Source organism: Mustela lutreola, chromosome 1 (genome assembly GCF_030435805.1).
Source record: "Mustela lutreola isolate mMusLut2 chromosome 1, mMusLut2.pri, whole genome shotgun sequence".
Lineage (NCBI taxonomy): Eukaryota > Metazoa > Chordata > Mammalia > Carnivora > Mustelidae > Mustela > Mustela lutreola.
This window is the reverse complement of record NC_081290.1, coordinates 47,970,337-47,992,784: the sequence shown is the minus strand read 5'-3', so window position 1 is coordinate 47,992,784 and position 22,448 is coordinate 47,970,337. Positions and strand designations below refer to the sequence as shown.

Here is a 22,448-nt window from a genome sequence, read left to right as displayed (position 1 = left end):
AAGCAACTTAAGTATCTGAAAATCAGTGAGTAGTTAAATTACCCCAGAGTGCAACCACATTCAGATGAGGCGATTAAAAATGATGTTGTAGAAGAGAATTCAAAAACATAGAAAGATGTTTATGCAAAATTTTCCATTCAGTTAAAAAAAAAAAAAAAAGAGCCGGATGAGAAACAGAGCGGTTCCGTTTTTGTAACACAGATATAAAACCGAGCGCACACCTTCACAAGCTCATGCAGGTGCATATAGGCAGAGAAAAATAAAACCTAAAAATTGTCTATCAAAATCTTCATAGTACTTTCCTCTAGGTAGTGAAAATTGAGTCATTTTATTTTTTTTCTTTTTTACTTCTATGATTTCCTCCATTTTCTTGGTGTCACCCAGGTTATGAGTGACATTTTATTTTGACCAGGTATCATTGTTCCTAAAGCTTCTTTGGCATTCTCAGGAGCTGATGTTAACTCTTTCTTGACTGTACCTCCACCCCAAAACTGGCTTCTGGTAGGGCTGGGGAAATTAGGAGAGCTGATTCTGAAATCCTGTTCTTTACACTGTTAAAGCAGCTTCTGATGGCCCATTGCCTAGGGACAGAGAGAGGTGACTGGGCATCAAATTAGGACGGCGAGACCTTCAACTGGATACAGTGCAGGTCATGGGCCACGTAACTGCTGAGGGAGCTGATTCGGCTTCCCAGACACCCAAGGCTGTGGACCAATTAGCCATGACTCATGCTAAAAAAAGACAAAGCTGGCTGGGCAGCTGTCCCCTGCACTGCAAGCCAGATAACAAGCCCACAACGGCAGCCGTAAGAACAACACAAAAGATGCCCAGGCGTTTTCTTACACAGCTGGCAAAAATCACGTGTTGTGACAAGAATCTTCAGAACAGACCCCAGATGGAGGGCATATAAAAGAGGTCTGGTCAAAAGTCTCCATCACTCTACAACAGGGACCCATTCCCAAGGTCTTACAATCTCGCGTTTCTTTGGAACCAGTGCTTGTCTTCCCCAGGAATGGGTACAGGAAGGAGAGGGGGTAGACTTGCCAACTCAAGGTCACATGTCGGGCCAGGTCCCTCTGCTACTGTAGCTGAATGGGATATGGCTCACATTATTAAAATGTAATCAAAATGACGTTTTCTTTGACAGCAGTCGGGCAGACGATTAGAGTGTGCGAGCACATGAGGCTGACACTTCCCAGAGGAACTAAGTCACTAGGACAAACTTTACAAAGACCAGATCGTCTCTCCAAAGTGACTTTGGTGGTGGGGAGGGGGAGGGGGCGAGTTTCATAGGAAGACTTCCACTGTCCAATTATTGTATAAGCCAAGAGGAAATGTCATAGAATTTCCCAAGCATTTCCTTTAAGGAAACACGGAAATCCCTCAGAAAGAGATGTCTATGAAACATCAATGTCAACAGAAGCACTGAAGAAAAATCCACCTCTGTCTTCCCTGCTGCAGAAGCAATTCTCCAATGCCGTGCACTCCCACACTGCCACCATCCGCAGGGGAAGGTTAGAACTCTCAAGGCCAGACTTTCTCAGCTTATTAAGACTTCTGAGAAATGACACCTCTGCAGAAATCCTACCCACGTTTAGGCTCCCAGTGATTTGTTCTTATTTAATTGTGTTTCAACAGAGAGTGCCCAGAAGTATCAATTACAGATATTTCTATATTTATATTCATGGAACAAACACGTACGCAGCACTTAACTGTGGGCAGGAAGCCCAAAGATAAGCCACAAAGCTGTACTGTCCTTTCCATGAATTTCCTCAAGGCTTAGGAAGCTCACCAGAGCTTCAAGCTTTATTTCCAAGGCACTAAAGTGAAGTTGTCCCCCAGGCAGTCATTCTGGCAGGGACGGGGGTGGCGGGTGGACGTGGAGAGGAGGGGATTTATGGTAAAGAACACGTTTAGGGACATATTTGTTATCCTTCCAGTTCTGCCTCAGCATATACACATAGAGAATTTTATAATGATACATCTTAATAATCAATCCTTGGGCTGCTTGCTGTGAATTGTGAATCTGAGTACCTCTGAGCAGCTTCCCAAACAATTATATGATTTTCTTTGTGCTTTTCTCTGCCAATGCATGAAGGAGCTCAAACTGAAAAGATCGAAAAAAAAAAAAAATCCTGGGATCCCCGTGGAACGCAGGACCCCTGGTCTCCTGCAGAAAGGTGAATCTCTTTCAACTGGAAATTGGCATGCCTACTTGTCTTACTTCAAGCCCACCCTAATCTGGCTAACCTCCTAGGTTAAATATTTGGGGCATATTTAAGACAAAGGACAATAAAACACATAGCTCACAGATAAAACACACATGGGGGAAGGCAGAGAAATGAAACATGACAGCCAGCCTCTCCTTCACTGACTTCTGGTGTCCGAGGACAGCCTGAGGCATGACAATAGTATCTTCCGTATTATGCCTATACAGCAAAAAGCACTTTTCTCAATCACGCTCCTCTTTTAAACTATCCCGTATAAATCTTGGAACAACACAGAAAAGCAGAAGCTCATCAAACTGACACATGTAATTTGAAAATAACGTCCAGAATGAATTCACTCACAGAAAATGAAAAAGGGGGATGGACTTGGGACATTGATGGATGATTTAGTTCTATTACAGCAGAATAGATGGTACCAAAAAAGCCCCATCATGGTGTAGGGAGGCCAACATCCCTATATTTCCTATTTAACCTCAGGGTGGGCTTCAGACTTGGAGAATGGGAGGAAACAGAAGCACTTTGCCTCAGATATATTTTGATGAGGATTTTGTCATTATAATGGATACTAGATGTTTCTTCCTATTGATAGAAAAAAGGCTTTGAATCCCAGACTGAAACTTAATACTTAGCATCAGCACCAAGATTGGCAAGGATATGGAGACACAAAAATGTATACATGGTTGGCAGGTGAGTAAATTGGTAAAATCCTTTGGGAAAGCAGCCGGCATTATCTTATAAAGGTGAACAGTATCTTATAAGGTGCCTGCCCAGTGACCCCACTCCTAAGTTTATATTCTAGAGATACTTTTCCTACGTATGTCACGATATACCTAAAAAATGTTCATGGCCACATTGTTCTTAAAAACAACAAAAAATGGGAAACGCAAATGTGTTAAAATAAGAACTGATAAGTAAAGCATGGTCAATGACAGAAATAAAAAGGAATGGCCCACAGATACATGCAACAAGGGATAAGAATCTCAGGAACATAATGTTAGGTTTTTTAAACAGGCAGTTGAACTATATGTAATATGATTCTAATAATAGAAAGCTCAGACACAGCCAAAGAACTTTACTGCTTAAGAATAAATCCACGTAGAACAAGACTATAAAGAAAGCAAAGGGAGAGCAACAACAAGGTTCAGGGTGATGCTCAGTTCTGGGACCAAGGGTGGGATGGGTTTAATTGGGGAGGGAAATGCAGGGGGTTTCAACTGTTCATTTTCTTTTTTTTTTTTTAATATTTTATTTATTTATTTGAGAGAGAGACAGTGAGAGAGAGCATGAGTGAGGATAAGGACAGAGGGAGAAGCAGACTCCCCATGGAGTTGGGAGCCTGATTCGGGACTCGATCCTGGGATTCCAAGATCACAACCTGAGCTGAAGGCAGTCGCTTAACCAACTGAGCCACCCATAGGGCTACAGATGTTCATTTTATCCTTATGCCTGAGAACCTATATATATATATATATATATATATATCACATATCACTTCATATGTATCAACTACTGTATGACAGAAGTAGAAAAAAACAACTCAACTGGCTTATGCCACATCTCCAGTTCAAATGGTCAGCTCTTTTTACCCAGATTCTGACCCAGCATGCCCTTTCAGACTCTCCCTTCTCTTTGCCATCTATTTAGACATCTCAGAACCCAGCTCTGTCATGTCACTACCCTCTCCTCAAACTATCGATAGCTCCCCACTGCCACATAAATTCAGTAAAAAGTGTATGACCTGCCATTCAAAGTTCCATAGAGCAGCACCTTTTTGCTCTTGTTATCTGTTACTCCCTTTTACAAATCTTGCCTGAAGGCAAACTAGTGGCTTAAAATTTTCCAGACTCATCCAGAATTTTCCTATCTCTTTCCTTTCATTTCTGCTGTTCCCTTCACTAGAAATGCTGTCCCCTGCATGGTCAAGGGGTAATCTCACCCACCCTTCAAGGCCATGTCATCTGCTACCCCCATCATGAAGGCTGATCTAAGTCCTACAAATCAGATAGCGTCTTTTCCTTCACAGAATCCTTCATGCCCTTTATACACTGCTCATGTGTCTTGAGTTAGGGTTGTTCCATTTACCTTAGATCATGCACTCATTTGTTTCTGAGCATTTCCCAGGTACCACCAGGTGCTGGGCCCTGGGGTGCAAATCACCAGGCAATCAACAAGAGCAATCCTGATCTTAACGGGAGGAAGGAGTTAGGGATGCCTTCTGGGCAGAAGAAACAGCAAGTTCAAAGATCCAGAGGTCCTACAGAATGCAGGCCATGTGAGAAAACTGCAGATAGTTCAGCATGAGAAAGAAATGAGTTGCAGTGCTTGGGTGGCTCAGTTAGTTAAGCGTCTGTCTATGGCCTGGGTCACGATCCCAGGATCCTGAGGTGGAGCCCTTCAGTGGGCTCTCTGCTCAGCAGGGATCCTGCTTCTCCCTCTGCCTGCCATTCCCCCTGCTTGTGCCCTCTCTTTCTCTGTTAAATGAATAAAGTCTTAAAAAAAAAAAATCAATCTTGTGTTATGGCTGAATATTGTAAGAAGGACAAAAGGTCACAAAAATCTGAATTCATCTTGACCTTCCCAGCCAGTTTTTAAAATGTGCTACCTGAAATGCTTTGTGATGTTAAATTCAAAAGCAGGCAAGAAATGTAAGCTATTAATAGACACTCTATGGGAAAAATAGTGTCAAGCATCTTCGTGTGTGTGTGTGTGTGTGTGTGTGTGAGTGTGGGGGTGTTTACAGATGTGCTCCTTCTTTGGGAAAACCCACATATGCACTTCAGTATTTGAATGCCCTTTCTCCCCTAAAAAGCTTGTGGGGAACAAAGGGTGGGAAGTTTGGAGGATGAGAAGAAGAGAATAAATTAAGTTCAAATTTGGGAGTTTTACAAACTGAAGCTCACTTGGGAGACAAAATAAAACACCAGAAAAATTATAAGGTGTATCAAGTGGAAAATAATAATTTCATTAAAATTTTTTCCCAGTTGTGTGAAGTGAGGCCACAGATAATAAACTTTCACAGGATGATAATAACAAACATTCCTTTTGGTGCTGTTTTCATTGGGTTTACTTCCCTGCCTCCTTTAAAATTTTCATCGACATGCTATCTGCTGATTATGCAGGCACTATGGACCAAAGGAGAAAATAATGTTCTCTTGGACTTGTATTTTAATTTTTAATTAAGATTCAGGTCAGAGTATGCTCTATGATAGGTCTGGTCTAATGTTTTTGAGGCAATGGACCAATGGGATATATGCTGATTTGCATACCCTTTTAAGTTATTACTGAAATACCCAGATCACTTAGGCAATAATCCAGCCAAGAAAAGATGGCCCAATGGAAAAGTAAGACAGAGTGGCAGGGCTGGCAGAAGAAAACAGAAAGATGGAATCAGGTGGAGTCTGCAGTTTGGAAAGATGTGCCCTTATTTGTAAAATCAAGGCACAGCAAACAGGGAGCATCTCCAAGTCCTTAGTGCAGTATCTCATCCCATAGTGTACAGGATAAAATTTGTTAATTTTATCAGAAGAAAGTTAAAATGGAAAATCTGTTTGGCTGTGACATCTGAGGTCTGCTGAGTGAGTTCCAGTAATCCCAGGCTCTTGGCCACAGAAGATTTTAGTCACATATCAGTGGAAGGATGTAGTTTGAGCCTTAAACACACTGCTCTCTCTGCTTCCTGTGAACTTTCTGTGCCCTGCCAGGGAGAGGCAGAGGTTCAGCTTGTGGTGTCTCCACTCTAAAACCAAAAGGAACAAGCCTGAAGGGAAGGAAAGTCAACACATGCATGTGTCTCTCAACTTGATGAATGTGGACACTTCCCCTAGAGAACTAATTTTTGTGTATAATTAAACATGGAAATGCTATGTTTTCTAATCAACAGCCAATCAGTCTGTGATACTCTGAATATCATTACTGGGAGGTCGTGATTTCCCTGCAAATTGCTTTTTCGGTTGTATTTTAAGACTCTATCTCATATGACTACACTGACAAATTGAAGGGTGCGGGCTGAGAAAGTTCATTCTAATGTGGGTCCCCAGCTTACCATGAGCCCTCCAGGTAGGCATTGAGGCCTTTGCGAATGACGTGACCCAAGTAGCCATTTTTCTCAGCTACGTGCTTTGCCCATCTGAAAAGAAAAGGAATGAGAAAATACCCAAACCATGGCAAATTAAATAATTGCTTTTTTCTTCATATGATCTCAATAAATCCCACTTGGGGATTATTTTGCTTGTTAGAATTTTTACACAGCAACAAACCAGAACTAAACATTAAGAAGGTAAAGAAAGATGTGTTTTGAGAACTTTGCTTTCAGTGTCTTTTCTTATAAGTTGTTAGGAATTATCATGTATGGAAATAAAGACATGAAATGTACCTAATGAAAAATACCTGCCGATATGAAAATAGATCATCTTCACCAAGAGTTAGTACTCTCTCCATTAAAATGTATTTACTGATTTATTTTAAGGTTTCTCCATTTTTTTTTTCTGTTCTCTAATCTATCCTGGAGAATTTTTACTAATAATGAACTGGCCTGTTGTAATCTTTAGACTTACAACCACTAAAAGAATATTATAAGGATATATTACTAGCAAGCTAATGGAAAGTGGAAATAAAAATATTTTTTAAAAAATCTTGATTAATGTAAAGGAAAAGTAAGAAAAAGGGAAACAAGCACAAAGAATAGATGAGAAAAATAAGGAATAAATAGTAAAATGGCAGATGTAAAACAAAATACTTCTGTAAGTTGCATTAAATGTAAATGGTCTAAATACCCCAATAAAAAAATAAACTTGTCAAATTGAATAAAAAGTACACAAAACCCAATTATTTACTGCTTAGAAGAGACACACATTAAAATTAAAAGAAGAAAAGATTAAAAGTAAAGGCTGGAAAAAGATATAACTCTAACAACAACAACAATAACAAAACTTTAACAAGCAAAAGAAAGCAAGTGTAGCAAAATTGACCGTATCCTGTCATAAAGAAAGCCTCAACAAATTCCAAAGGACTGAAGTAATTCAGAATTCATTCTTTGACTGCAGTGGAATTAAGCTAGAAATCAATAACAAAAGAAAAATTTATGGAACATATGAATGTTCACACCAAACATCCTAACTAATATTGATAAAATCTTCAAGTCTGTCTAGGTCAAGTTTTATCAGTGAGTTCAGGTCAGGTTGGATTTTCTCTCAAATGTCTTATGAAACAAAACCTTTCGTAAAGCCAGACTACTGGTATGAGGGTGGTCTAAAGCAGAGGTCTGCAAAGTTTTGTTTTGTTTTTTTTTTTTTCCTGTAAAAGGCAAGATAATAAATATTTTAAGCCTTGTGAGTCACACAGGGTCTCTATTTGTATTCAACTTAGTGTGTGCACTTGTCTTACAACCTTTTAAAAATGCAAAAAGCATTCTTAGCTCTTGGGGGTCACACAAAACGGAGGGTGGGCCGCATGTTATTTATGGGCCCTTATTTCCCAACCTCCATAAAACATTTTCAGATATGCAGTGGTCTCAGAAATGTGTCTCTTGTTCACCATTCTCTAGGAAGCTACCGTAGGATGTGCTCTACAAAAGCATAGGCATAAACCAAGAAAGAAGAAGAAATAGGGTCCAGCAAGGAGAACCCAAAAAGACAGAGATGAAGGGGAAGGAAACCCCCCACAGTGATGACAGGGCAGCTCTGTCCTGAGGGAAGACTCCAGAAGAGATGTCACTGAGATTAAGTTAATCAAATACCTAGTGGGTCTGGACATACTGAGGAGACATTTAGACAACTGTGGGAGAATTCGGAGATTTAAGCACATGAAAAATGATAAGTATGCAGAAAGCTAAGCACCTGAAGAACTATGAAGTATAATTATTACTCCACAAACACAAAAATCTGTGTAAAAAAGAGAAAGCACTCATAGCCTAACACATGGGTTAGCTGTACCTCAGACTCCCATGGTCCTAATAATGGGCACCTCAATACTAATCAAACCAAAGTAATAATATATTAATGGGAAAATGGGACAAGGCGGGAAGTGTGGATGCGTGGGATAGCAGGTGGTGGCAGAATGAGAGGGAACTACATCTTTATCTTTCACAGAGGGACATCATTAGACAAAGCCTGTAATGAAACTAATAAGAAATAGTATGAGTGTGTCGTTGAAAGAGAGAGGCAATAGTAAAGAGATAATGAAAAGACTGAAAGTGACTTATTCTTGAGAACAAGTAGTTTGGGTGGGGTAGCAGATTTTCTGCTTTTCCCATGTCAAATTATTATTTTTGGGTTTCCATTAAAATGTACTTATTTTCACTTTGTCGAATGAGGTGGCTTTTGAAAGTCTGTGCATGCACAACAGGTAAAAATAAAGGTGAAATTCAAAATTGCAAAACAAAGAACGGGAACTCCATTTCCAGGCACAGTGAATAAAGTACATGGCTTTCCCTTTGTACACAACAGCTGACAGGTTCTTACACGACAGCCTTCTCGGGATCTCTAGGGAACGTCTTCAGGTTTCCTGTGATATAATAAAGAGAACACCACAAGGTTCCTTCGATGTGTCCACCCTGTGCAGCCTTATGGAAATATTCACCGGCTAAAGTCTGTAGAGAGATAAACAGAGTCATCTCCATTGGTGAGGAGTCCTCCCGGCAGGGCTGGTTTCATGGAAGCCAACACGGTGAGACACTCAACCCCTGATATTTTCACCAGCTAATCACTTCTGATATCTTTAGGAAAACCAAGTCAAGCTCCAGGAAGACAGCCCATCACAGAAGCTGACCTCTGGATGTGATAACCTTGACAGTAAACTATTCTGTCAAGTTTGCCAAATAAACAAATAAGACAACACATAGCTACAAATACCATAACCCCTGTAAATGAAACAGAAGAATGTATCAGAAGTCAGGCCGGGTTCACGCCAGGTGAAAATTCAGGCATTGTCTTTCCTAACCTTGTTTAATACCTTTCTTCAAATTCATGCACCAAGACCGCATCTCCCGTAGGAAGGTGAGAATTAGAATATGACAATAAAAAATCCACACTGGCATATATGTGTGTGGGTGACCAGACATTAGCAATGCATAAAAATATACAGCCTCTTATGCAGGCGGAGAGAGGTGGAGGGGAAAATAAGACAAATGTTTAGAAGCGTGAATGTTCTGCTGGTCACTATTGTTTTTCTGAGGCAGTTAGATGCCATTCGTAAGCCAGGGATTTGGAGTCAGACGGGCTTGGGTCTAAATCCAAGCTCTGCTCCTTCCCAGCTGTGTGACCTTGGGCATGGTAGTTCATCTCTCCAACTGCAAGATTTCTTCAACTGAAAAATGTGGCTTCTGATAGTACCTAGCACGAAAGGCTCTTTCAAGGATTAAATGAGATGGATTCTCAAGGCTTAGCACGGTGCTTCACAAAAATTATCTTCCAGTTTCCTCCCCTCAGAAACCTGCTGCTGCCTCAGTCTGGCCCATCCCACAAAATGCCCCCTCCACTCTTCTACCTCGGTAAATGCCAAACACTTCAGAGTCACCCTTTCTTCCTGTCACACCTCACATCCAATCCATTAGCAAGCCCTGTCACCTTGACCTTCAAAGTACATGCATAATCCAGCCACACTTCCGTCCCCTTTCTGGGGTCACTCATCTTTCCTCACTTGGATTCAATACATTAACCCCCTGCTCTCCTCCTGTCTTCTTTAATCCTAGTCTCTGCTAGGATCCTTTTAAAACACAGCACATCACTGCCCTGTCCAAAGGGGCCCAGCGGTTCCCATCTTCCTTGGGGCAGCTGAGACCTCACAATGACCAGCGCATCTGCCTGCCCAACCTTCTCTCACCCACTTCGCCCCTCCCCTGATTCCTGCTCCCATTGCTCCAGCTTCCCTTCTATCTTTAGAGCATGCCACTCCTCCTTTCCTCTAGGGCTTTTGCCCTGACTGTTTACTCTTTCTGGAATATTCTTCCCCCAGATATATGTAAGCCTCTTGTATCCCTAGTGCCTGGAAGAATGCCTGGCATAGAGTGGGCATTCAGGAAGTCTGTGGCCTGTGACAGTGCAGAATTATAATTACCATCATCAATAGCATTAGTGGGCTAATAGGCTAACGAGCTAAAGAGGGGCTTCCAGCTTCTGCAAGGATCTCAGTCCTGCCTCCAGTGAGCATATGACTATGAGTAAGTTACATACATTCTCAGAACCTTGATGTTCATTCTGTAAAATGGACATAATCATAGCAGCTATTCCAGAAGATGGTTAGAATGACATGGGATGCATGTCAAGTATTTCTGAGTAACCATCACAGAGGAAGTACTTAGCAAACACTGAAGATTGTCACTGTTGTTTTCACTATTATTCAGTCTGATCTCGTACCAGGCAAACCCATCTGGACCCAGCTCTCTTTGCTCCTAATGAGATCAATCTCTGTACTGCCTCTCACTCACTCTATCTCGTATCATCCTCCCCTTCCTCCCTAGTTCAGGCCTTCCTCCTCCATGAAGACTTCCTGACTGCTTTTGATCTTCATGGTTTCCCCTGTCCAGAACTGCTTGGATCAAAGCAATGAGCACACATGTGACACTTGGCTAGATGCCATCCTTTGCCATCTGCTATCTTATCTTCCTTACTGGACCCTTGAGTTGCTTGAGGACAGGGTCTGTGCCTTGGGTGGCGTCTGCATCACCCATGGGACCTCCCCGAGTCCAGACACACAGCAGATGAGCCAGTGACCAGCTGCACAGCTGGTGTGAAGCCTTACTTGATTCCTTTCAGGAATTCCTGGGAAAATGCCATCCAAATACAGGACTCCAAGATTGTACGATGCATCTGGATTCCCCATTTCTTCAGCTTTTAACCAGTACTTTGCTGCTTTGGCATAATTTTTCTTGAATTTGTGGTAATACCATCCCAAGCCATTGACTGCCTGATGTAATCCCTAGATTTTAGAACAAGGAAAAAAATTACATTTTTGTTTGTTTGTTTGTTTTTAATGAAACCTAAAGAGAATCTATTGTTGGGAAAGCACTCTGCCTGGGTCTGAGCAAAACCCTTCCCATCTCTTTCTGGGGGCAGATGGCACTGAAGAAAAGCTAAGTGTTAAAAACCACAAGCCTGCTCAGAGCCTTCCCCCAGGGGGGTTTCACCCGGCTCCTGCCAGGATTCCTGCTTTCTAGCTCCGCAGTCATGGTGCCCCCAAATCATGGCTCAGCATCTGAGGGGTCTTCCACAAAGCCCTCGTCTCCAAAAGGACTCTTACTGCCCTGAAGTATCAACAGTGACCTTGCAACTCATGAGCGCTCACCTGCAAGAGGAGAACTGACAGCCCCTGCCACTGGGACAGTTTTCTAGATGACCCGCCTGCCCATCTGTTGATTATTCTGCCCCAAACATCAACAAATTCTCTGAGGGAAGCAGCTGCAACAGCCTACTTGCAAAGCACAGGGGCTTCGAGGCTACTCAGAGTCCCAGTCCTGACGGGCAGAGTTGGGAGGGTGGGGGCAGAGGGGGCTGAGGCAGAGTGGGAGGGAGGTGGGCATGGGAGGAGGGTTTGTTTTTGTTTTGTTTTTTTAAGATTTCATTTATTTGTCAGAGAGAAAGAGAGAGGGGGAGAGCAAGCAAGTGCATAAGCAGAGGGAACTACAGGCTGAGGGAGAAGCAGCCTCCCTGCTGAGCAAGGAGCCTGATGTGGGACCCTGGGATCATGACCTGAGCCGAAGGCAGATGCTTCACTGATGGAGCCACCCAGGCGTCTCTGGAAGGAGGGTTTTAAAACTGTGTCTAGACCTAAGGCTGGTCCCAAGGAAGTGCTTCGTGTGGATGGAGTCTGGAGCCTCCTTGTGATTTCGTCCTATTAGGTGCCCACATGAGCTTTCCCCAGATGTTCCCACGTGCTTCCACAGGGCAGCTCACAGCTTGGTTGTTGAGGGCTCGGAAGCCCCGCAGGGGTGTGAGTGCTGCAGAAGGAGGCTCTGGCCCACAGTGAGATACCTGTGTGTAGACCTGGGCATGCAGCGTTCTCATGTGTCCCTTTCTGCCAGATCCACCAAACCATGAAGAAGCAGGGGGAAAAGGATCCGAAGGTCAAACAGTGCCTTGCACCTGTGAGACTTATTAAATCAGAGTTCAAGTACAGAACCAAATCTCTTTCACCACCTTTTACTAGTGAAGAACGGGTGTCCCTTCAGAACAGATGCCAAGATACCAGGCTGAGACTTCTCAGTCTGCAACAGATCCTAAAAAGCTATGCTTTCTAGATTTCTTCCTAGATTCCAGCTGCCAGAAAGACCAAAGGGAAAGAAATGAACAAAGCCCATTAAAACAGAAGCTCTAGAGCATGTGGGTGGCTCAGTCAGTTAAGCCTCTGCCTTCAGCTCAGGTCATGATCCCAGGGTCCTGAGATAGAGTCCCACATCGGGCTCCCTGCTCAGTGGCGAGGCTGCTTCTCCCTTTCTGGAGCTCTGTGATCTCTCTTGCTTTCACTGTGTCTCAAAAAAATAAATAAAGTCTTAAAAAAATAAATTAATTAAGAGAGAAGCTCCATGAGGGCAGGAATCTTTGTTTTGTGTCCCAAGTACCTATATTAGTGCTTGCCACAGAGCAGATGTTCAATAAATATTTGACGAACGAATGAAAGCCACCCTTTACATGAGGTGCTAAACAAAATGGAATCCAAATCCTACATCCTGAGGGTGGAGAGTAGGGTTGGGATCTGCAGGCCCCTAAGCTGATTCCCAAGCCAGCTGACATCGGGAAGGGTGTCAGTGCTGTGTACCTAGTCATGGAAGCCTTCTTCCCAGACAGCACGCTGTACAGGGTGCAAGGTGGTCTCCTGGAAAGTCTGGCAGAATGCCTCTCAATGATGTAACAGAGCAGGCCATACTATAAAGTGGCAAGAGCCAGCTTTGGGACAAGCCTATGGAATGTACACATCACAGTGACTTCTGCTACAAAGCTAGGGGCCACAAGCTTATCCAAATGCACCTGTCATCCCTCAAAACATCTGCAGAACTCCACAAGGAATTGCATCTGGAGCCCCATAAGAAATCCTGTCTTCTCTCTTACCGATCATACTCTGCTCTGGACATACATAGCTTGAACACCAAATTTGCTCCCATGTGACTTCTCGCTCATTCCAAATACCAAACTGCGTGGGACCTTCCTCACAGTGCCTGACAAAGGCTAGGGGCCTCAAAATCCCTTGCCGGGTGAATAAGTGAGAATCACACTACACTTAAGGATGTGATGACTCCAGGCCATAACGCAGCATTCCTCAATCCTCACCAAAGCTCTGCTAAGAATCCCTTCATCCGGATCCCATCCAGAAGAGACTCTTTTTTTTTTTTTTTTTAAGATTTTATTTATTTATTTGACAGAGAGAGAGAGATCACAAATAGGTAGAGAGACAGACAGAGAGAGAGATGAGGAGAAGCAGGCTCCCTCCTGAGCAGAGAGCCCAATGCGGGACTCGATCCCAGGCCCCTGGGATCATGACCTGAGCGGAAGGCAGAGGCTTAACCCACTGAGCCACCCAGACGCCCCCAGAAGAGACTCTTAATCTCACAAAACAAACTGAAGGTTGCTGGGGGGTAGGGGGTAAGGATAGGGTGGTTGGGTTATGGACACTGGGGAGGGTATGGGCTATGGTGAGTGCTATGAAATGTCTAAGCCTGATGATTCACAGACCTGTACCTCTGGGGCAAATAATACATTATATGTCAATTTTAAAAAAAGAATCCCTTCCAAACAAAGCACATTAGACATCAGCTCACCACTAAGGATGGCTGAAGAGATGCAAATTTCACACCTGCCATGGCAAGCCCATCACAGCCCTGTTTTAGAGGGCTTTGGACTAAAGGCCCTCAAGGACCACCATTCAACAGCCTCGCTACTTCTGCCCTCTAACTTGTAAGGGGGCAGGAGCTGGTGTGCTCTTCAGTGGGCTCCCTTCTCTTGGGTCATGTGCCCTCTTGACACCACCACGGTGAACGGAAAGCCTCTCAGTTTATTCCATGCTCCAACCTCCTGTTCTACACACACAAAAAGAGACTCTGAACTTCTCAGGGGAGGATGAGGGGGTGGAAATCAGCTTGAGGACTCTTTGTTGATGAGGCAAATATTAGCGGCCTTGGGGAGGGGTCTCTTTCAAGAGACAGAAGGGCTATAAAGGACTCCATCAAGGCTGTAGAATTATAGCGGTTTCTACATATTTATTTGCAAATCCACACGCATGCACCTGTGAGCGTGCTTGCTTGTGTGGGTGTGCACGCCTTGTACATACGTGTACACGTCACACCCCACCCCCCCGCAAGCGATATTTAACCTCCATTCTGTAGTGCTATCATGAAACCGGCTAACTTGACAACATCTTAGAGTAAATAGTGACCAAAACAAAGCAATTTTTAAACCTGGCTGTCAACTTGTTAAACATCCTCATTATTAAAGCACGGGCAGGGCACAGGGATTGGACACAACAGGGTTAACCTTTAGAGGAATTAGGCTTTTGGTTTCCCTAATTCAGCGGCGTATCTATATATCCATTCAGTTCCAAGGAGGACCGCTCCCCACTGCTTGTTATCAGAGCAGCCTGTGATTATAATTTTAGCCTTCAAACAAAATCGGCCTGCATTCTATTGACTGGAAGGTGAGTTCAGCTTTTGAATTCTGCTGTCCCCATTGTGGTGGGTTTCTGTCTGTGTCACAGCTCCGAAGTGACTAATCACCGCGATGGCAGTGACCCTCCCACCTCACTCCGTTTTCTAGGGGCTGGGCCACGGGATGGCCATTTACTCTCGCAGACTTGTGAGCGTGTGGGTGTGTGTGGCGCAAATGTTTCCCTCTGACAATATGCAGAAGTGTTACCTTGGAAGCCGCTTTCTTCATCAGCTCCAAAGCAAGCCGTCTGTTCTTTTTCACTCCTTGACCCTAAACAATGATAAACAGCGATGAGCATGAAGAAAATAAACGCAGAGCACCTTCAGAAACATCTTGGAGGTGTATCAGTGCTCCACATAAAATACTTAAAAAAGAAAACACAAGCCTTCTTCATTAAAAGCCTTATCTTCAAGGTTTCTACATGCAGAGCTCATCTACCATCCTCCTCCTCATCATCACTATGATTTTGCTTGTACGTGTGGTTCAGGGCCAGCAGATCTCAGTTTGGCAGCTCAGTGTCCCTACAAACCCCCCATCACCACCGAGGGAATGGTGTTCCTGTGAATTTGACAGGAGAAGCCCTGAAGAAGAGTGAAATGAGTTTGGTCATCCTGGATGTGTTTCCTGCAGATGGCCTCATTTGCGAGTCTGATGTCACACTCGATCTGCAATGGACAGCCAGAAGCTACTGGGCTATACCTTGCAGCCTTCCCGGGTCCTCTTGGGTGTCCAGACCAGCTCAGGAGCCAGACGGGAAGGGGATAGGACCCCTTGGCCTCCATCGCCTCAGATGTTGACAGAAACGGACAAGGTTCCTCCCGCAAAATGAAGCTTTTCTAGCAGAAGTGGTTTGAGCACCGCCACAGAGAGAAATGGCTCTGTGGTCCTTGCTACAAGAGAGGAACTTTGTGGGATCACACTGAGGGGTGGGGAGGATGGCATGGAGGAGCAGCAGGTCTGAGTGTAGGGCAAGAGAGGGCCTCATGGTCTCTCTCACCATAGGACTGACAATAAAGGTGGTGGGCAAAGCCAGCTGGATGAAAACCATCGGCGCTACCAAACTCACCAAGCGTCTGTGTTGACAAATACATGGCATGTACCCCATGGAGTCTTCCTGGTCATAGATGAAACAGTTGATGGCATAACATGTGATATAATTTTGGAGTGGGGTGGGGGGCTTTGCAAGGAACATAGCTTTTAACTCTACTGAAGACGGCACAAGCAAACATCCCTGTGTTAGTTCAAGTGTGCCCAGCACTGTGTTGCTGTATCTCATCCTCACCACAAGCCTGGGAAGATGCTGCTAGTGTTCCCTTCTGAGCCCTTGCCCAGGGTCTCACAGTGAGTGAGACGCAGAGGTAGGATTTGAACCCAAGCAGATGGACTCCACACTCCAAGTTCATAAGTAGCACACTCTCTTTCTTCCCGGGCGTTCCCATTCTGTGCTGAGAACGTATAATGACTCATAACCTCCTTATAGAAACTGTGCAGGATGTGTTTGTCTCTGTATTTTTCAGGACCCCAAATAAAATTGTGAGTCCAACTAAAAGTCAAATTATACACACCAAGTTTCTCCAAGCCTTGAAGTTACCTACTTAATGAAACTGATGAGCTGAAGCAAAGTTGGAAGATGAAAATATTTTTTCAGAAATGCAACATTACTTCATTTAATCGAGAGGAAGAAGAAAGGAAAAAGGACATGGAGGTTACTTGGAATAACTGGATGGGGCCATGGGACAACCTTTTTGGACTTCTGGAAAATCATCAGAAAGAACAAGATGACAGAATGTTAGAACCTGGTAGAACTCGAGGTTTATCTTTATCAACTTCTTTGCTTTGAAGGAATAAAACAGGAAGATGACTTTACCCAAAGCCTCACAGTTAGATCTGCGACTAGAATTCAGGTATTCTGATTACTAAGTGCTAAACATTTTCCAGAATATTTGTTATGGAAACCAAAGTGGGATAATTTCTTGCACAAAGCCTCTGCACTAGGCCCAAATCTGAGTTGTCCTGGAAGTTGTTAAGTGAGAGAAATGTAAAGTCCTGGTACATAGTAAGTGCTCAGTAATGTCCACTGGGTGAGTTCATGGAAAACAGCTGCTACAGTAAATGTCAAAGTGCTATCCTCGTGTCATGAAGAGGGGACGGCTTGGACTGTCTTGGACAAGCCATAGTCACCATGGCACCATCATACGACACGCCGAATGCCCGCACGGAGCTCCAGAGCACATGGTTGTTCTTCACATTTTGGAAGGTCATCTTCTGCATGGGACTCCTTCACATGGAACACACTTAAAGGGACCTTCTGACCACAGGTAATATCTTCCCGTTACTGAAATACCAATAAGGGGCTTTCATCCCCCTGAAGGATTCTTCGTTAGAATGCAGGAAAACCAAAAATCTTTAAGGTTGGGAAAGCAGACATTGCATCACCTCCAGAGTCATTTATTACTGTATTTTCCTCTTCCTCGAGATGGTGAGCTCCTGGTGGGCAGAAGTAACGTCTGATTCATGCTGTTATCTTCTCTGGGCCTTGACAGGGGCCAGCCTCAGGTCTGGTGGACAGTGCCTCTCTGTGCCTGCCCTCCCCACCACTGCACAAGCCCCTTGAGGTCGGGGACATGGCACACACATCCATCTGTCCCTCCCTCTGGCACAGTGTGTGGCATTTGGTCAGCCCGGAATGGGTGTTTATTGAATAAACACATGGATGCATCAGCATATGGCTAGGAGTCAAACCATTTCTATGTTGACTTGACAACTGAAAAAGGAAAAGTCCAGACCCTAAATTAGGAAACTGTATGGTATGATCCAATAGGTTTTAAGTTGTTAGAGGATTAGGAATGTAGCAAAGCCATGAATCAGTGAGTGGTCACAGCTGTGGTTCTGAAGATGGACCTGGCCACGTGACTCCATGCCCTCCTTTGAAGACACTCGCTATCTGAGGGCAGCTGCTTTCTTTGGGCATGACATGGGGCCCAGGGGCTTCCACACCGAGACCAAAAGATTTTTGCTTTTCCAAGGCTGGTGAGTTGATGTCTTGTGTTTGGGGGTGCAGAACACAGATTCTGAAGCCATAGTGCCGGGATCTCAGTCCCAGATCTCTAAAATATACCAATTGTGTGACCTTGAGCAAGTTAAAAATCCTTTCTCTACCTCGATTACCACATATATATACAAACAGCAATCCTAATGCCTCCCCGTGTGTAAATCAGGTAATACGTGCTCAATCAGTGCAAACTAGGAAAATTTCCTGTTAGACAGTATATTACATTTCTCGAAGCCCATTCATTATGTTACCTCATTCAGTCTCTGGTCATCACCATTTCCCCATGAGATCAAGTAACTCCAAGGACACCAAGCTGATGACTGTGGAGGAGGGACCTGAATTCCATTCTCTGCCTCCTGGGCGAATGCTCTTTCAACCCATCCCCTGTTTTCCTGTGGCTTAAAACAAGGTCTTTGTTTTTGACTGACCAGACTGTTGGGAGCCAGCCCAAAGGGGCACTTGGGTTAAGCTGTAATTCAATGACAACTTGCAGTACCTCTAGAGGCTGGTTGGCCATTTTTTCCAATCCATAAAATAGGGGTGCTTCCTCTAGACCGTTCTTGCAAAAGCAAAGAGAATTCAGGTGCCAAACACAAGACTAATGATTAAAAATGAGACCAGGGGGCTATTTCTGACTCTGTCTTTTCAGAAAATATCCTTTTCCATCAAGAGTGACCGAAGCATATACTGAATTTCTCCAGTTACAGACTCCTTGTTTGCCTGCACACCTATGGGAAACTGCTCCGGAAGCCTGATAAGAATTGCATAATTTCAGCCCAAATTGAGGGACTCTTACCTTGAACAACACAATGGCATAGTCGTATATTAATGCAGGGTCCTCAGTCTCCAGGGCGCCTTTGGCGTACCACTCGATCGCTGCCTCAGGATTCTTGGCCACGCCTTGCTGGCCCCAGAACAGCATCTGGGCCAATCGTTGCTTCAAGACAGTAGCAAATTGAGAATAATTACTTTCCTGTGTAATGCTTAACATAAGGCTTTAAAAGGTGAAAGGACAAACCCAGTTCAAAATGTTTTCATATCAAGAACCAGGAATTAGGCAGACACATGACCTCTTCCAACTGGAGGCTAGAGCCCTGAAAGGTGAACTTGTGCAAATACAAGTCCTTAGCCCCAGTGGGAAACAATGCATGTCTGGACGTGAACGTGAATCAGTCTACTGCACCCAGGGCCAGAGTCGGATGGAACCTGGTCAACAATGACTGTCTCCTCTCTTCAAAGCACCTTTCTTTTGGAAGGTACATGCTGTCCCCTTAGCCTCATGAGTGGCCTGGAGGTGTGTGCACATCCGTATCAGAAGGTACTCATCTCCTCCCACCCCAGCATTTGTCCACATGGTTCATTCCACCGTGACACTCAAGACTGGGAGTTCTCTGGGGATCAGAACCTCACGATGTGATTTGTCTGCCTTTCTCCCTTTGGCCCCCACTCAGCAAAGCTCAGTAGAAGGTCGTGGAAGCTACACAACAAAGATTTGCTGAACAAGGACAGGAAAGTTCATCCAAGCCCTGGAGCACCTGGGAAATGACTGTGACCAAGGCATTTCCAGAACCAGGCACTGGAATTCCTTCCCGAGCTAGAAAGACTGCAGGCTAGGGACGGACGCCCAAGAAGGGAGCCGGAGAAATGTTTGTTAACATTCTGGCCCCATTCTGGACCCTTGTGGTCTTTCTTCCTTTCTGCTTCTTCTTCTATTTCCTTTTCTTTCTACCCCAACTCAAGGACTTACAACTTCCAGCAAAGTATCTCCTGACAATGCTAGGAAGGTCAGCACAGACATGTGGGAGACCCATTACTAAAGGGTCTCTGAAATGCTTGCTTGCCAATGCACTTGTCTTTTCTGTCTTCTTTCTTTTCCCCATCTCTGGGCTTCTGCCTGCTTAGCAGACCCAGAGGCCCTTCCCCACACTGTATGCTCATTAGGCGCTCAAAGCAAAAGCTAAGGCCATTCTTCAGGAAGCTTTCTCCCTCCCGGTTCAGTCTGCCTAAGCTGCTTCCCATCAAGGGTTTCTCTTCATAGTGCAGTCAAGGCAAGAAGTCAGAAAGAAAAAGTTCTCCCAGCTTTCTGCCCTTCCTGGTACCTCAGAAAAGTCCATCCAAGAAACGAGACATGCTCAAGAGCCAAGGTTGGTCCGTGGGTCATGCTTCACCTGATTTCTGTTACTCCTCTAGCTGAATTCATGGCTTCTTCTTGATACCCATCTAATCGCTCCTGCACCCCAAGATGCTTCTTTTTTATTTCTATCAGTGTCCTAAAGTGTCTGATGGTAGTCTTTAGGACAGATTACAAACCTTGCAGCTCTCTCTCCTTCTGGGTGCAGACTTCAGACTACACCGAAGAGAGACCACGTGATTTACGCTGGCCGGTAAAATGTGAGAGATGGCTTGTGCCACTTCTGAGCAGAATCCTGCTGCCATGGCTATGGGAGCCTGTGTTGCAGTGACGCCCCCGTTAGCTCCATGGGGAGGGGTCTACGAGAGCACAGCACATGCTCACCCCAACAGACAGGTAGCGGGAGTAAGAAACTAACCCATGTTGCTTTAAACCAGTAAGGTTTGTTTCTTTGTTTTTGTTTTTGTTTTTTACTGTGGCAAAACCTGGGCTATTATAATCGATAGGCTTTCCAAAGCAGTGGACCACATTTTTACCTGAGCTGCCGCATTGCCTCGGGTGGCTTCATGCTTCAACCACATAAAGACATCTCCATCCTCTTTGGTCTGTACCTTGAGTGTTTCATCATCCTTCAATCTAATTGTCTCAACATATGCCTGGAAAGGAAGGAAGGAAGGGGGACAGGGAGGGAGGGAAGAAGGAAGGAGAAGAAAGGAGAGGGAAAAGGGAAATGTCCAAATGACTTGGGCATGCAAGAGCCAGGATGTTACTCTTAAACTAGCAATTGCTCAAGTAAAAATTATATGAGTAATTGAAATATGAGGTGTGCTCACGATGCCACGAGATCAGATTCTTCTGAAATGAATGTATCACATCACATCTATCCAAATGGGCATTTTTGTTCCTATCAAAGCATTTCCCCTGGGAGGGCAAAATTTCCTCCACTTCTGCTTCTGCTGCTCAAGCTTGTTCAGAAGACCACTTTCACGCTACTGATTTCAGAGCCAGATTACACACAGCATCAAAAAGGGTAAATCAATATTTTCTAAGTATAACCTTGGGTTTTTTTCTGTTTTGTTTTTTTGTTTTTTATCCCAAAGTGTTATTATCCTGCATGACTAACCCTTTTTATTTAGCGGGCTCAGCTTCAAATGTCTTTTGGCTATTTCCAAAAATTAAATCTACCCTGGAAAAAAAGAGGGCATGTTCACTCTAAGGATGCGAGCAAGAATGTGCTAGAGGCTCTAAGGATGAACCCAAAGGGAGAGTTCACAAAATGTTTTGAATTGGCACACAGCCTCCGAGGTATCCGACTCCTCTGAAGAAAATCAGACTCATTTTGATGTGTAAATTTTGGCTGTTTATCAAGAGACCAGTTCTGTTGTTTCACGGTCTCTCCTTACACATAATGAACTCTATTTAACAATGCCATGAGGGGTACTGGAACGGGCTTCCCATGCCCTGCACATGCCACGGGCAGATGGTGAAAAAAATTGGATCTGCATGAGTTTGGGAAAGAAGCCTCAAAGGACAAGGAGCCAGGCCTGATTTCCCTTCTGACCCTCTTTGTTTGTTAGTTAAGAAATGTCCTTATATTCACAAACTCTGGCCTGCAGCCCCATTCCTGAAACTGGCAGGTCCCTTCTTGGGGCAAGGGGGCGGGGTGGGAGCTGGAAAGTGGGGACGGTGCTGGAAATCAGCCCCCAGCAGGTGTCACATCCTGCTCAGTGTCTCACCTGGGGAGGCCACCAAGTGAAGAGTAACAGTTCGAATAATGACACCCACTACCTTTTACTGAAACCATCTCTGTGCCGGATATTTAAAATTTTTATTTCTCACTTCATCCTCACCAAAGGCTGCGACCCAAATATTACTGTCCTCGATTTATAGGCAAAGAAACTGAGGCCCCAAAGGTGAAACCATGAGCTCATGGTCCCTTTGCAGGGCAGGCACAGAAGCCAGGCTGGCTTAACTTCAAAGACAGAGTGCTTTCAGGCTCACCATAGTGTTGCCCTCTAGCAAGAAAGCCCTAGAATCCACTCTGTCTCCTTGACTCTGACAAGGGTGTGGCCAATGAGCTGGCGTTTCAGCTCCAACTCCATGGGACACTCTACTATCTGTGATGAGCCTGGAACTGGGCTGAAGCTTGAGTTATTCAAATAATGGAATTCCCAGCTAGAATTTTTTTTTTTAACAGGAGAACTTGGGTATTTTGATTTTTGGTTGTTTTTCTTCTCCTCATTTTGTTTCTTTCTCTTTAACTTTTGTCACTCATCTATCCCGATAAGATATATCACTGATGTTTCACTGAGGATATATCACTGTTCTAAATGCTTTGCCCAAGACTGGCTCATTGACTCTTTGCAACCTTATAAGAATATCACTGCCAATATTCCCATTTCTCTGAT

General features: G+C 44.2%; 1 protein-coding gene across 3 annotated transcripts in view; it reads right to left on the bottom strand.

The window, feature by feature from the left end:
• The window catches only part of SEL1L3 (SEL1L family member 3), a 128,938-nt gene that overhangs the window by 46,272 nt on the left and 60,218 nt on the right, over window positions 1-22,448 (bottom strand). For all 3 annotated transcript variants that reach the window (XM_059164240.1, XM_059164258.1, XM_059164250.1), the window contains exons 12-17: window positions 20,577-20,696; window positions 18,706-18,846; window positions 15,065-15,127; window positions 10,965-11,141; window positions 8,687-8,814; window positions 6,271-6,354 (exon numbers count right to left, since the gene is read on the bottom strand). In XM_059164240.1, coding sequence (XP_059020223.1) covers window positions 6,271-6,354; window positions 8,687-8,814; window positions 10,965-11,141; window positions 15,065-15,127; window positions 18,706-18,846; window positions 20,577-20,696 — 713 coding nt within the window. The remainder of the gene's footprint in view (window positions 1-6,270; window positions 6,355-8,686; window positions 8,815-10,964; window positions 11,142-15,064; window positions 15,128-18,705; window positions 18,847-20,576; window positions 20,697-22,448) is intronic.